This window comes from Netta rufina (assembly GCF_964035555.1).
Source record: "Netta rufina genome assembly, chromosome: 1".
NCBI classification, from domain to species: domain Eukaryota; kingdom Metazoa; phylum Chordata; class Aves; order Anseriformes; family Anatidae; genus Netta; species Netta rufina.
Window position 1 is genome coordinate 717,449 of NC_140123.1, and position 12,964 is coordinate 730,412.

Below are 12,964 nucleotides of genomic sequence, written 5' to 3' on the forward strand. Positions count from 1 at the left end.
TTTTACTTCTGCTGATGAGCAGACACATTCCTTTGACCTGTTAACGTATTGACCTGATTAGACTTTGCCTGGATCTCTTCTCCACCGTACCTCAGGGTTAGGGTCTAGACACGTTTGTTGTGCCACCCTGTGCCATTCTTGGATGGAAAATAAAGGCCGGGTGTTGCATATCTGGCAGTTGCAGGTCAGTTGGACTGATCAGCTGGTGAACCTTTTTGAACTTAATGTAAAGAAAATGCTGCTGAAAAGCTTGAATGCCAATTCTATTATGTGAACTAATCGGCTTTTTGCCGTGAACCTAGATGTAAGTAAATATTTGCATTTGTGGAATTAAAATGGAGACAGAAGACCAAAATCCTACAGCTGATAGAAACAGAAACAATTCTATCTGCTGCTTTCAGAGGTTAGAACTTTGTCTGTCCTTTAGGCTTGCTTGATACCCTTCAGGGCTGAGCTGAGCTGCTGTCCTTGAGCGGGTTCCACATAGAGGAGGCCGTACTAAAATACCCAGACTGCCCAACGTAGCAGTCTTGCTGGACTTCGTGTATTTCTCGTGCAGTCAGCTCTGAAGAAAGTTCTGCAGAGATAGCAATGACAGTTGTGGGAGAAGGAACAAAAGCTTTTGGCTGTGTGTATGCTGTGTTTACCACATCACATGTGAACAGGCTTTTTTTTTTTTTTCCATCGGGGGAAAAAAGGGAGAGTGTTTGAGGTTCAGGTGGAAGCTTCTGTAGTAAAAGTTGTGTGGGTTATAGAACAGTTTTTGGAAAGCAGGGGACTGTATCTACCTCCTGCCCAGTCAGCTCTCTTCAGGTGCAAATGGGACAGTTTCCATTTTACAACGGATGATGAGCTGACCATATCAAAAGTGGCATATTTTTGGTCAGATCTACCTGTCAGGTGAAGTTTTCTGGTAATTGTTGAGTGTTATACTCACACTGACTTCAGGACAAGGAGAACCTGATGAAACACCTGACACAAACCATTTCCATCTGAATGCAGGTGCTGTGCTGTATTGACACTGTGTGTCATGCTGTTCCATTGGCTTGAGGCGTTTCTTTTTTCCTGCTTAAATGCACTGAGCATTGGTTTGGATAAATTCTTGAGTTTTGTTTTGTTTTTTTTAAACTAATTTGGTTTAACGAAGCCAACAAATCTGTAATCTGTTTGTGTTGTAGGTACAACTGGCTTTGGAACAGGAACGACAGGGGGGCTTTTTGGTCAGCAGCCTCAAACTACGAGCCTGTTCAACAAACCTTTTGGTCAAGCCACAACAACGCAGAACACCGGCTTTTCCTTTGGCAATACCAACACGCTGGGGCAGCCCAACACAAACACGATGGTAAGATAAACTGTTTGAAACCAGAAAGCTTTAAATTGTGCTATATCTCCTCCAGCTACACAGAGGAGGCTGTTACATAGTTCTTTGCATCTTCGTCCAATTGTAATACAGCTTTGTTAAAAGTAAGATGCAAAGCTCTGAATGCTGCTGTCTGATCTAGGAACTTATTGCCAACTAAAACAAGTGGGCAGCAGCATGGCTGTTAACAAGTAACATTTCCCATTCTCTTTAAAGACTCTGCTCTCTCACCAACTCAGGTATTTCCAATCATGTTCACACAGATAACAAATAATAATGGAGTTACATAAATTCCCACTGAGTGTTACTGAGGATTCTGTACTTTCTGGCGACCAATGAGCCGCATTTGTGGGCTCTTAGGGTAGAAAGGCACTGCATAGCTGTAACTTGTTGCATTGTGCATCTGGAGCCAAAACCTCTTGCTGTATTCTTTCTGCGTGTGTTGTAACTTCTCCCAGAAAACCGGATGGGATGGCTATTGCCCATCTTTGCCATTCGAAGTGGGGAGGAGATTCTGATATCCTCTCAAGCTGGGAACATGTAACTAATTTCCCAGAGAACTAACAAAGCTTATGAAATGATTTTTAGCTGTCTTTTTTCCTTATCAAAAGGTGAAATATTATAGTATCACTTTGTTAACAGACTTATATTTGTTCTGCCATTATAAGTGCTTTGAAGCATTATCTTAACATAATTTAACATAATTCCTCTTTGTAGGGTCTCTTTGGGGCAACCCAGCCCTCGCAGCCTGGAGGCCTCTTTGGAACAGCTGCCAATACAAATGCTGGTACTGGATTTGGAACGGGAACTAGTCTTTTTGGACAAACTAACACAGGATTTGGTGTTGGCGGTTCGGTATGTCCGTGCCTTGAATAATAAAATGTTTTTTTTTAAATGGCTTCTAGAGTCCTGTTACTGTGTGTTGACCTCACTCAAAGTAGTGTTGTCTAAACTAAGGCACTGAAGAGGCAAAAACTGTGTGTGTCTTGCAAAATCAAGGTATAAGCGTGTATGATAGAACTTCTCGTCTCTAGTGATGAGAGACAGTGAGAGAGACTGAACATCTGCCTGTGTATGCCCTCTGATACAGAATCACAGCCTTTTGTGACATCGATCACAGATTGATATTATGATATCAAATCACAGAATTCTGTAATTCTGTATCGCTAGGGGTGCCTCAAAGTGGCGTTGAAAATACAAGCGTTTAGATTTATATATTGACTTAAAATGAACTTGAGTCAAGATTTTCAGTTATTTAGGTTTTAATCTATGCTCTGTGGAGGTGGGTAAAAGAGGGAAAAAGTTATTTCCAGAAGGTGCTTGCTGTATGCTAGTGCACGTGGCTTGCAACTAACACCATTCTTGAGAGTCTGGGTTGTGTGGTCAAAGTTATGCTTGGCTTTACTTCTGCTTTGTTGCCTGCAGTGAAGCTAATACAATTTCTTTTAATTTCAGTCTTTCAGGTTTCAAATTCTCATTTTCTTCCCTTTCAGACCCTGTTTGGTAGCAAGCCGGCTGGATTTGGAACCACCACGACCAGTGCTCCCTCGTTTGGCACAACCACTGGCGGCGGGCTCTTTGGTAACAAACCAACCCTGACTTTAGGAACCAATACAAACACTTCCAATTTTGGTACATATAAAAAAAAGTGGGATTCAATCACTTTAAAATATACTGCATATACCACATACCTGGCTGCTGAATATCGCATGCTAAATGATTATGAGTTTAGAATTCTCAGGTAAGCCATGCTTCTGATGAATTTTGCTGCAGAGGAACGTCTTGGATGGTGTTTTACACCTTTCTTCTTGGTGGTATTCCCTGACTTGCAAGGCAGATGGTGAAGTAAAAGTACCACTATTTCATTTAGTGCTTAAGAAGACCTAACCTGTAACTTAAAACTTTTAAAATCAAAGCACTCACACAGCATAGTGTATTAATAGCCTCTTAAACCTCCGTCTTTGCAAAGGAGTGCTGGAGGAAAACAGGGTGAAAATAGTGATGCCTATAGCTTGGTGGCAGATACAACGAAATATACTGGAGCAAGGAGAAAATTAAACAGTTCTGGTTTCAGTTGTAGCTGGTTTTGACTCTTCACACTGAAAAACAAAGTCCCAAGAACTGGGTCTTGTGTTAATGTTGGCCTCTGACACCATTAAATATTGAGTGTTAAATGAGTGGGTGATCAAGTAGGGCAATGCATAGTGATAGTTCAGGTAAATGATAGTCTTCCTTCATTGTTTTTCTTTTAATCTTTATTTTACTCCTGAAGTTGAGAGCATTGAAACTGTACTCATAAAATTAAGCAGGAATGGTTTTAGAATGTTAAAGATCCTGATATGCCTCTTTTTTTTTTTTTTTTTTAAATCTGGAAAAAAAAAAAAAGTAAAACATGATTACTCTGCCATGCCAGCCTTCCAGAAAGAGGGAATAAATTGTCAAGCTCTTAGACTGACAGGGCAGTGCTTTACAGGGCATAGTTCATTGTGGTAATCAAGCTTAGGTAAATGATCATCACGTTTTCTGTGGAAGTTGCTTCCAAGTTTCTTGTTCTGCTGCTCTCTAAGTAGCCACAGTAGTTAGCACATTGACACTGCTTTTTAGTCCCTGTTTAGCAAACGATATTGATTCTAGTGTGTGTTTTGGTTTCCCTGCATTCCTTGTGTTAGTGCAGTTTATAGGAAAAGTGGAGTTCAGTCCTAGGGTGTTTCTGATCTTGGTCCATGACTGCAGTTTTCTAGTTTAATTCTGTCTTTACACTAACCAACATTTAATGGTTTCACAATCTTCAATTTAAAAAATAGCCTGTCTACTGCTAGATTTGGATTAGATGTCTTTGAGTAGTTCGCTCTTACAAACCTGAGTTGTTACTTGCTTTGTCAGTAAGAATCAGAAGTGCGTGTGTGGTATAAACAGTATAAAAAGGGGTTTGTTCTTCCAGGCATTGAAGAAACTTAATGTTACATTCTGTTGCCTGATACAGCATCGCAATGTCCTTTCTGGCTTTATAATTTTTTTTTAATCTGTAACAAACTTAATAGTCTAAGAAAGCAAGGTGGTGAATTCTTATACCAATGTTTTCAGTCCTATGTTCATAACTTAAATATTTAATTTACCACTTAAGTAGCTTCTTGCTGCATGTTTAACATGCATGGCTGAAAATGGTGCGTGAATTTTGACCTTAACTATGGTAGGGCTGTCTTTGAGCTGGTGATGCTTATTTATGTTTTTAATTTCTTAGCTTTAGACTAATGAGATACTGTTTCTGTCCTTGAAGGTTTTGGTGCCAACACTGCTGGAAATAGCTTATTTGGAAATAAGCCTGCAACTGGGACTCTGGGAACTGGAATTGGGACAGGGTTTGGAACAGGTAAACAGTTTATTAGCTTAAGCATAGTCCTCAAACTTTGATAATAAAATACCATTTGTATTACGTGCTGTGGCCCTAGATGCTTTACCTTGAAGTCACGAATCTCTGTCTCAAATCGGAACAAAGCAGAGCAGAATAATGATGCACTCGATAACATTTTAGAAATTGCAAGTGGCATTGCTTATGGTGGTGGCCAGTGGCTCCAAAAATTGATGGCACCCTCTGAAGTCTCTGGTGGTCTGACCACACGAGCCTTGAGTTGACGTGGGCGTGTCAAATCTTTCTTGCAATTTAACAAATAATTGATTCTTTGTGGGATAAACTGGCTTCTAAATTTGTCAGTGTTATAGTGAATAACATTCCTCTTCCCCCATAGCTCTTGGGGCAGGACAGACTTCTTTATTTGGAAATACCCAGCCTAAACTTGGTGGAACACTGGGAACAGGAGCTTTTGGAGCACCGGGGTTCAATACATCAACAGCGACTCTGGGCTTCGGAGCCCCTCAGCCTGCCGTAGGTAAGTGTGCATTAACCCAGGTTTAATTGCTGCTTCCTCCCTTCTCTCAAACATTCCTAAAGATATAGATAAATCCCCCTGAAATGGTACGGAGTGAAAAAGAATGTTTGAGGAGCTCTTTGAGAACAGAAGTGGCATCAATAGACCATGACACTTCTTTTCTGGTAATTGTTTGTGTTTGAATTACTTTTAATATTATATGTATACAAAGTTACTTAACATTATTAATAGTCGCAGCTATTTTAAGGCTTTCTCTTCAATATTACCAAGATGTTTTCCATCAATCAACTTTGGGGCAGCAGCAGTAGGCCCTTCTTATAATGTAAGAAAGGGGGGGGTGAAATGTGGCAGTAGCTTCTTCAGTGATCCTAGCTAGGAGAACTAGAGAGACTTAACTAGTGAGTAAGCTGTACCATCGGCCAGATGACTGCTCTTTATATTCAGTCACTGCCCTGTCGTTCTGTAAATTAGAACTGCACCACTTCTGCACTTCCAGCAGTCTTCATCTTGTTTGGCAAACCTGAACACTTCGTATGAACAGCATACGGAACTGCTGCAGCCCTGCTGAGGTGGCAATTTTGGGAAGATGTTTTCTGACTGGGTGGTGAGGAGGGAGGGGATGGTCCACAGCACCGTGTGGTGGTGTGGCTGGGTAATGTGTAAGGATTCCTGCAAGTCCAGGAGTGGTCCATCCTAACGAGCAGAACAGGCAAAATGCCGGGAGGCCTGCACAGATAGACAAGGTGGATGGAAGGTGAAAGCAAGGACAGGTGACCTGTAGGGAACACAGACACTGAGCATCCAGGGATGAAGTTAGGAAGTTAAAGCCTATACAGAACTTGACCAGCGATGTCAAAGGTTACAAGGAGGGCTTCTGTAAGTGGGTGGGTGGCAAAAGGAAGGCTGGGTAAAATGTGAGCCTGTTGCTGGATGAGATGGAGACCTGGTGACACAAGACAGGGAAGAGGCTCGGGTCCTGAGCATCCTTCTTGCCACAGTTTTTACCAGCGAGGCCAGCCTTCAGGAACACCAGTTCCCAGAAACGAGGGTGAAAGGGTGGAGGCAGGTGGATGTACCCATGGTGGAAGAGGATCAGGTGAGGGAAGAGTTAAGCAAAGCTGGCTTATATAAGCCCATAGGTCAGGAGGGAATGTGTGCAGGGGTTCTGGGAGAGTTGGCAAATGTCATGGCAGAGCTACTCCCAAATGTGGAATAATTCTGACAGTTGGGAAAAGTGTGGAGTGGAGGGAAAAAAAAAGGACTGGCAGAAAGCAAATATCACTCTGGTCATCAAGAAGGGCAGGAAGGAAGACTCAGGGAGTGACAGACCAGTCAGCCTCAGGTCTGGCCCTGGGAACGTGGTGGAGCAGCTAATCCTGGAAACCATTTGCAGGCACGTGAGCAACATGAAAGTCATCAGGAGCAGTCTGTATGGATTCCCCAAGGGGAAATCATGCTTGACCAACCTTATAAGCTTCCACAATGAAACGACTGGTCTGGTAGACAAAGGGAGAGCAGTGGGTGTTTTGTGTAGGCTGTCCTGCACAGTCAGCAGGATAGGAGAGGGGCTGGGGGCTCCTCCGCGGGGCCCTGCTGGGGCAGGGGGCACGCAGCAGCACCCAGGGGGTACCCCAAGCATTAGCTATGCTGGGTTGCTGTGAACACCTGTTAAAGTTACTTGACCTACTACATGTAACAGGAAAGATTTGGCTGAGGGGGGAGCTCAGGAGAAAATACCTGCTCAATATATTGCAGTCAGGTTCTACATATTTGTCTTGCTTCCATTGCATTTCTGCATTTTCTAAGCTTGAGCCTTCAGTGATGTATGTCAGCAGGTGGTCTGAGTGTTCAGGTGGTACAGTGTTCTGTAGATATTGCCTTCAGTGGCACAGCTCAGGGAAAGGTCTCGGGTTAGTGTTTGCTCAGTTCCTACAGATTTCAATCTGGTAAGGACCAGTTGTCTCACACTCTCCTCCTGAGCACACTTTGTCTGACAGTAAGGTCTTGTTTCCGAGACTAGTTTTGGTCATCTCTGGGAATGCACAGCTTCAGTCTGTTTTTCTTAGAATTAAAATTAGGGTGCTTTATGTTGCTTAAATATTTCATAGCGTGAACACTTCTTAGTTCCTACTAATTCTACAAGTAGATGCTAGGAGATGGACAAGTTTCAGAGGCCGTTTTATGCAGAGAGCTCTAAGTTTGATCACTGCAGCAGCTTTGACATTAATGCTTCAGAAATCAGATTATTAATTAAAGGTTTTGGCAGGCCAGGCTCATTCTGCTGTTGGGTAACTCTATGCCCTCAGCTTTTCACACATAAAAACTTACTGAATGGGGTTCCAAATACTAATGAAGGAACAGGATGAGTTCTTCCTGCAGAATTCTGTAGAAATGGGGATTGAAGAAAAGGGGGAAAGAAAGGTGAAGTCAATACAGAAATCTGAATTCCTATGAGGAGAGCCTCTGGGGCATTGTCTTTCCTGTCTGCCTTGGTTCTGTTGATAAACGTGTTGAATGCTAAAAACAGATGTTCTTCTTATAGCACTGACAGACCCTAATGCATCAGCAGCCCAGCAGGCGGTCCTCCAGCAGCACCTCAATAGCTTGACTTACTCACCCTTCGGAGATTCCCCGCTGTTCAGAAACCCCATGTCAGATCCAAAGAAGAAAGAAGAGGTGAGTGTATTAAACTAGTTTTCTGGGAAAGATTTGAAATGACTTCATATGTTGTGCTCTCTCTCATGTCTTCACTTAAGATGAACAGTGAGTAAAGTGAGTAACTTAGTGACCTACCATCCCTGTACTCTGTGGTATGGGTGTTTTTTTGTTGTTGTTTTTGTTTTTTAATGCTATCCAGGACAAGCTTGTGCTGGTGCTTTGTTTACTGCTTCTAATACATCAGAGCCTTGACTTTGGAGTTCATTATGCTCGCTGCTGCTAGTTGAGAATGAGGACGGGTAGCTGTCTGTGCTTGGAGTATTTTTAGTATTTAGCTTGAGTGTGGCTTATGACAGTCTTGAGCTGTCGGTTTGTTTTGAAAACCAACCAAGCACACCTCTCAGGCTTAAGTGTTAAGGGACGGCATAAATGGCCGCTGCCCTGACAAGCCCCAGAGGCTGGGGATTCCTCCAGCCCAGCTCTGGAGCCCAGCACAGCGCTCCCCTGGGCCCAGGGGGCTCCTTCCCAGGCTGCTGGCTGTTGCATTGCCCCCTTTGTCTGCCCAGTCCCCCTGCCCAAGTCCTGAGCCCCCCTACCTGCTCTGCACGTCTCCTGCCTGCTGCCTACCCCAGCTTGCTGCAGAGACACAGGCACTGCTCACCCTGTGCTCTCTGCTCACCCTGTGCTAACGGCTCCCTCGGTGTCAGCACCACTCCCCTGCCTGGCTGATAGCCTCGCCAGGACAACTGCAGTTGCAGGCCCCAAATTCCCTCATGCCTGTCCCAGTTGTATTTTCACACACAGGTTGAGGTGAGATAACACAAAGATGGTCAAAAAGGGTTTTAATGAGAAAATGGGAGAGAGAGTTGTGATCAGGTGCGGGACTCGAGTCAGAAGTGTGCTGACAAGTTGTGTTTACACACAACCAGCCTGTTCATGCTCATTCTCTCTGTCCCCTTCCATTGCACCTCCCCCATTCCCTTCCTCTAAGCATTCCTGAAGTTTTATGTGCTTCCCCAGACCTCCTGGAATATCCCAAATCCTATTCCTCTTGGTTTGCCCCCTAACCGTTGAGGTCCAGGTTGGCTCTCTGAAAGCTGTGCTTGTGGCTTCTTGGTGGCCCATCAATGCGAGACTGGGGAATTTTGGCCTTTGGCATTGTTTCTATTACCTGTCATCAGCCAGCTTTGTGTCTGTCCTTGTTTATTGGTTCCCCATTTGCTTATTACACTCCTTGCTTTTATAAGGTCCCTGGCTAACTAACCTTATGGTTCACGGTATGGAAACTCAAATTCTGCTTCCTTGTGTTTCAGAGGCTGAAACCAACAAACCCAGCAGCTCAGAAGGCCTTAACGACACCCACCCACTACAAACTGACTCCGCGCCCCGCGACCAGAGTGCGACCAAAAGCTTTGCAGTCAGCTGGCTCTGCCAAATCCCAGCTCTTCGATGGTCTCGATGATGATGAGCCATCCCTGTCCAACGGCGCTTTCATGCCCAAGTTAGTGTTCCTTTCGTGTATGGTAGAGGGAGCAAGCAGTACAAGAATAATTGTAGTATCACTCCCGTTCTGATCAGGTTAAGTCCTTCGTAGTGTTGTAAATCCCATCACTTTTTGTGACCGGGCTCAAATATCAATAGCAATAACAGAACTTGTGTATAATTTGGAGAGAAATATTTTCTGGGGAGGAGATGACAATCAGCTTAAACTGCTAACTGCAAATAAGCAGTAAAACATGGTGATGAGTGGAATGAAGAGTATGAAATCAGAAGTTGTTATAACGAAAGTTTGTATAGCGTGCAGCTTCCTGCATGTGAAATAGTTGTTAAGCTCGTTAATGCCACCAGTTTGAAGGAAGATCTCTGATAATTTCACAGCCTAATGCTGGTTCTCTTTGAGATACACAGCTGTTTCTGTGAGAAGTGAATAGCAGTGCTGTGGATCTATTGTAATGAAAAAAAAGCTTTTGGTTTCGGTCTTTAAGCATACCAGTGGCAATCAGATTAAAAAGGGCTTTAGAAAGCTTTCGTTTTTACTTAAAACAAATACTTCAAAGATGAATCAGTCACTGAAAGTCCCTCTAGACACACACTTAAAAAATAATGTTTTGTAATCTTTATGAGCTTAGTTTCTGTTTAACTTAGCCTGAAACATCTGCTCACTTTCCAGGGAGAGAGCAGAGTATGGAATTACTCTGTGTTTTATTGAAAAACACCAAATGAATGAAAATTCAGGACAAAACAGATGCTTAAACTCTTCTTTCAGGTGTAATTGGTGTTGGTCTTCAGTGCTTTTCATACTACAGGTAGTGGGTCCTAGCACGGCCATTGATTTGCTCCTAAAGTGTCCCTGTACTAAAGAAAAGCCTGCATCTGCGGGACAGGGTTATGTGCTTCTGGAAAGCACATTTTATGTGCTTCTGCTGGAAAGGCAACATTCTGTAAAAACTGATAACTGTGGTTTACTGAACGTGGGCTTTGGAGCTTTCAATGACTTTTTTACACTTATTTGCAAACCCAAGCCTTGAATGAAACTGAAAACAAAAAAACAACAACAACAACAAAAAAAAAACAATGTAGTAACTCAGCTACTGCAGTGCTCTTACAGAAGACTTTGTATATAACAGGTGTGGAAGCAGGTCTTACACAACTGGCTTCTGCTCCCTGGACCACTCAAATTAAGCGTGAAGTATATATTTTTGCAGTGGATATAACCCAATTTCCCTTTGTTTTGTCTTTTTGTGTCCTTTTTTTTAGGAAGAGCATCAAGAAGTTGGTTTTGAAGAATCTCAACAATAGCAGTCTGTTCTCACCTGTCAATCGCGAAAACGAAGACCTGGCTTCTCCGTCAGAATATCCAGAGAACGGAGACCGGTACGGTGATGGCTGCTGCAGGTCCATGGCTGTGACTGCCTATGCCTGTCTCTAAATTATCGTTAATAATGTAGGTAGTTATTTTTGAGGGATGCCATCCTAGCTGTTCACTGGAAGTGAGTGGACGTACTGTGAGATTCGTTTACTCTTAAGCTGGCCGTCTGTTCTTCCTGTGTAGTCACGTGCCACTTCATTCCACCCAAACTCAGGAGTTCAAAGAGGGGTAACTTTTCGGGATATGTTTCTCCTCATTCCCTGTAGAGAGAGACTAGGCCACTTGAGTGCTAAACCTCACCCTGAAGTGAGAGAAACCTTTTCTTTTGGTTAGTCCTCCTCAGCAAGGTGGAATTCTAAGGAAACTTCACTGATCTGAATGTGTCCTATTACTAAGGTTGTTTTTGTGTATTAAATTTGTCCCCCTCTGCTCTGCCCTTGTAATGCCCCACTTGGAGCGCTTGTTAGCAATTCAATTGTTTTTCTTTAGGTTCTTTTTGTCAGTACCTTCTGATGAAAACCACAGACAAGATGGTGAGCGAGAGGAAGAGGAGGATCAACATGAAGTGACCAGGTTTTACACTAACCCCATCGCCAAGCCCATCCCCCAGACTCCCGAGAACACTGTGCACAAACACCAGAACAACGTGGACGATACCATCGTGGCTCTGAATATGCGGGCAGCCTTGCGAAATGGTCTGGAAGGCAGCAGTGAAGATGCCTCGTTTCATGACGATTCCCTTCAAGATGAACGTGAAGAGGAGACTGAAACCATGCATCATGTGCATCCTGCAGGTTAGCTTGTGGGTGGGCAGCAGTAATTCCTTATAGACAGGCAGCTCCTAACAGCACTTCATGCATGCTTCTGTAAAGTTCTCTTCTGCTGTTTTAGATCCTCAGCTTTTTGTTTCTCTCCCTCCAGTTTTCTTCCAGATACAAATCGTGTTTTTCATTGTCATATCTAATGCTGAATCTTCCTGCTGAGTCACTAAGCAATTAAACTTGTTAATTAAAATTGCCCTGTTTTATGCTACACTGATGTAGTGAGATTCCATGAAGGGGAGGAGGAAGACCCAATCAGTAGTTGTTCTACATAGTAGACGGAGCTGACTACAGTTCAGGCAAAAGATCTTGGTTATAAATCTATTTAAATGCTCAGTAAATACCAGGTGCAGAGTTTTAGAAGCTGCCAAGAAAGGAGGGGGCCATGGAATACGGTTATGTCTCTCTGTGGACCTCTCTAGCACCTCTCTTTCGGTACTTTCAGTTCTGGTCTCAGGGTGTGGTACTAAAACTGGAGAAGTAGGAGGGGGGAGGAAGTTGAGAGGTCTTGGGTAGCTTTCACTTAACAAAGGCTTCATAGCTTATATGCAGCTTTATAAGTGAAGAGGTGGGGGATTGTTAGTTTTGTTAAACATGAGTGGTCTGGAAAAGGTGAAGAAGAGATTTGTTTCTCCTTTTCAGTTTCAGTTTATACTTGCATCTAATAAAAGCAACAGGTGATGTTGAGAATGAGTGTTTTCAGAAGCCACAATGGCAAGTAGATGTGGATGCGAAGAGCTTACATAGGTTTTAAAGATCATTAGACAAATGAATAACAAAAAAAGCATTGGAGACTGTTAAATGCAGAAGCTGCTTACCTGTGCTCCCAAATCATTAAAGCTAGAAGAGTGTTTCTGTCAAGTACTGCTGTATGTGTCTGGAGAAACTTGCATAGCAGTTGTCTTAAATGTGCTGTGAAGGCTCTGGAGTGAAGGCATTTCTGTTTGCTTTTAGTGTACTGATTCTCAGTTTGTTTGCAACCTGCATTCCATTTCTTTTGCAAGCCTGGACAACTGAAACTCCTGAAATGGTAAAGTTGGCAGTCTTGCCGTTTTTCGCCCGGTTCTCATTGACATTTCCATTGTAGGAATTGTTCTAACAAGAGCTGGCTATTACACCATCCCGTCTATGGAGGAGCTTGCTAGATTTACCAACGACAGAAATGAATGTATTGTGACTGACTTCACCATCGGCCGTAAAGGTGAGCGCACAGCTCTTCTAGTTGAACCAGTGAGGTTTGTTTTAAAGCTATGGAACCTGAGTCTGAATTCCCTACCTTCAGCTTAATTATAAGCAGTGCTCCTGCGCTCTGAACAGCTTACACCAAAGACAAGAAATCTTTCAGATTGGTAGTGCTACCAACCTGTGT

The 12,964-nt window shown here is 43.2% G+C and overlaps 1 protein-coding gene across 3 annotated transcripts in view; it reads left to right on the plus strand.

The window, feature by feature from the left end:
* NUP98 (nucleoporin 98 and 96 precursor) overlaps positions 1–12,964 on the plus strand; it is a 36,178-nt gene that overhangs the window by 6,175 nt on the left and 17,039 nt on the right. For 2 of the 3 annotated variants that reach the window (XM_084301264.1, XM_084301265.1), the window contains exons 8-17: positions 1,179–1,342; positions 2,078–2,215; positions 2,854–2,992; positions 4,638–4,730; positions 5,107–5,247; positions 7,790–7,923; positions 9,219–9,406; positions 10,663–10,779; positions 11,264–11,568; positions 12,683–12,796. In XM_084301264.1, the coding sequence (XP_084157390.1) occupies positions 1,179–1,342; positions 2,078–2,215; positions 2,854–2,992; positions 4,638–4,730; positions 5,107–5,247; positions 7,790–7,923; positions 9,219–9,406; positions 10,663–10,779; positions 11,264–11,568; positions 12,683–12,796 (1,533 nt within the window). The remainder of the gene's footprint in view (positions 1–1,178; positions 1,343–2,077; positions 2,216–2,853; positions 2,993–4,637; positions 4,731–5,106; positions 5,248–7,789; positions 7,924–9,218; positions 9,407–10,662; positions 10,780–11,263; positions 11,569–12,682; positions 12,797–12,964) is intronic. The other variant, XM_084301266.1, reaches the window with a different exon arrangement.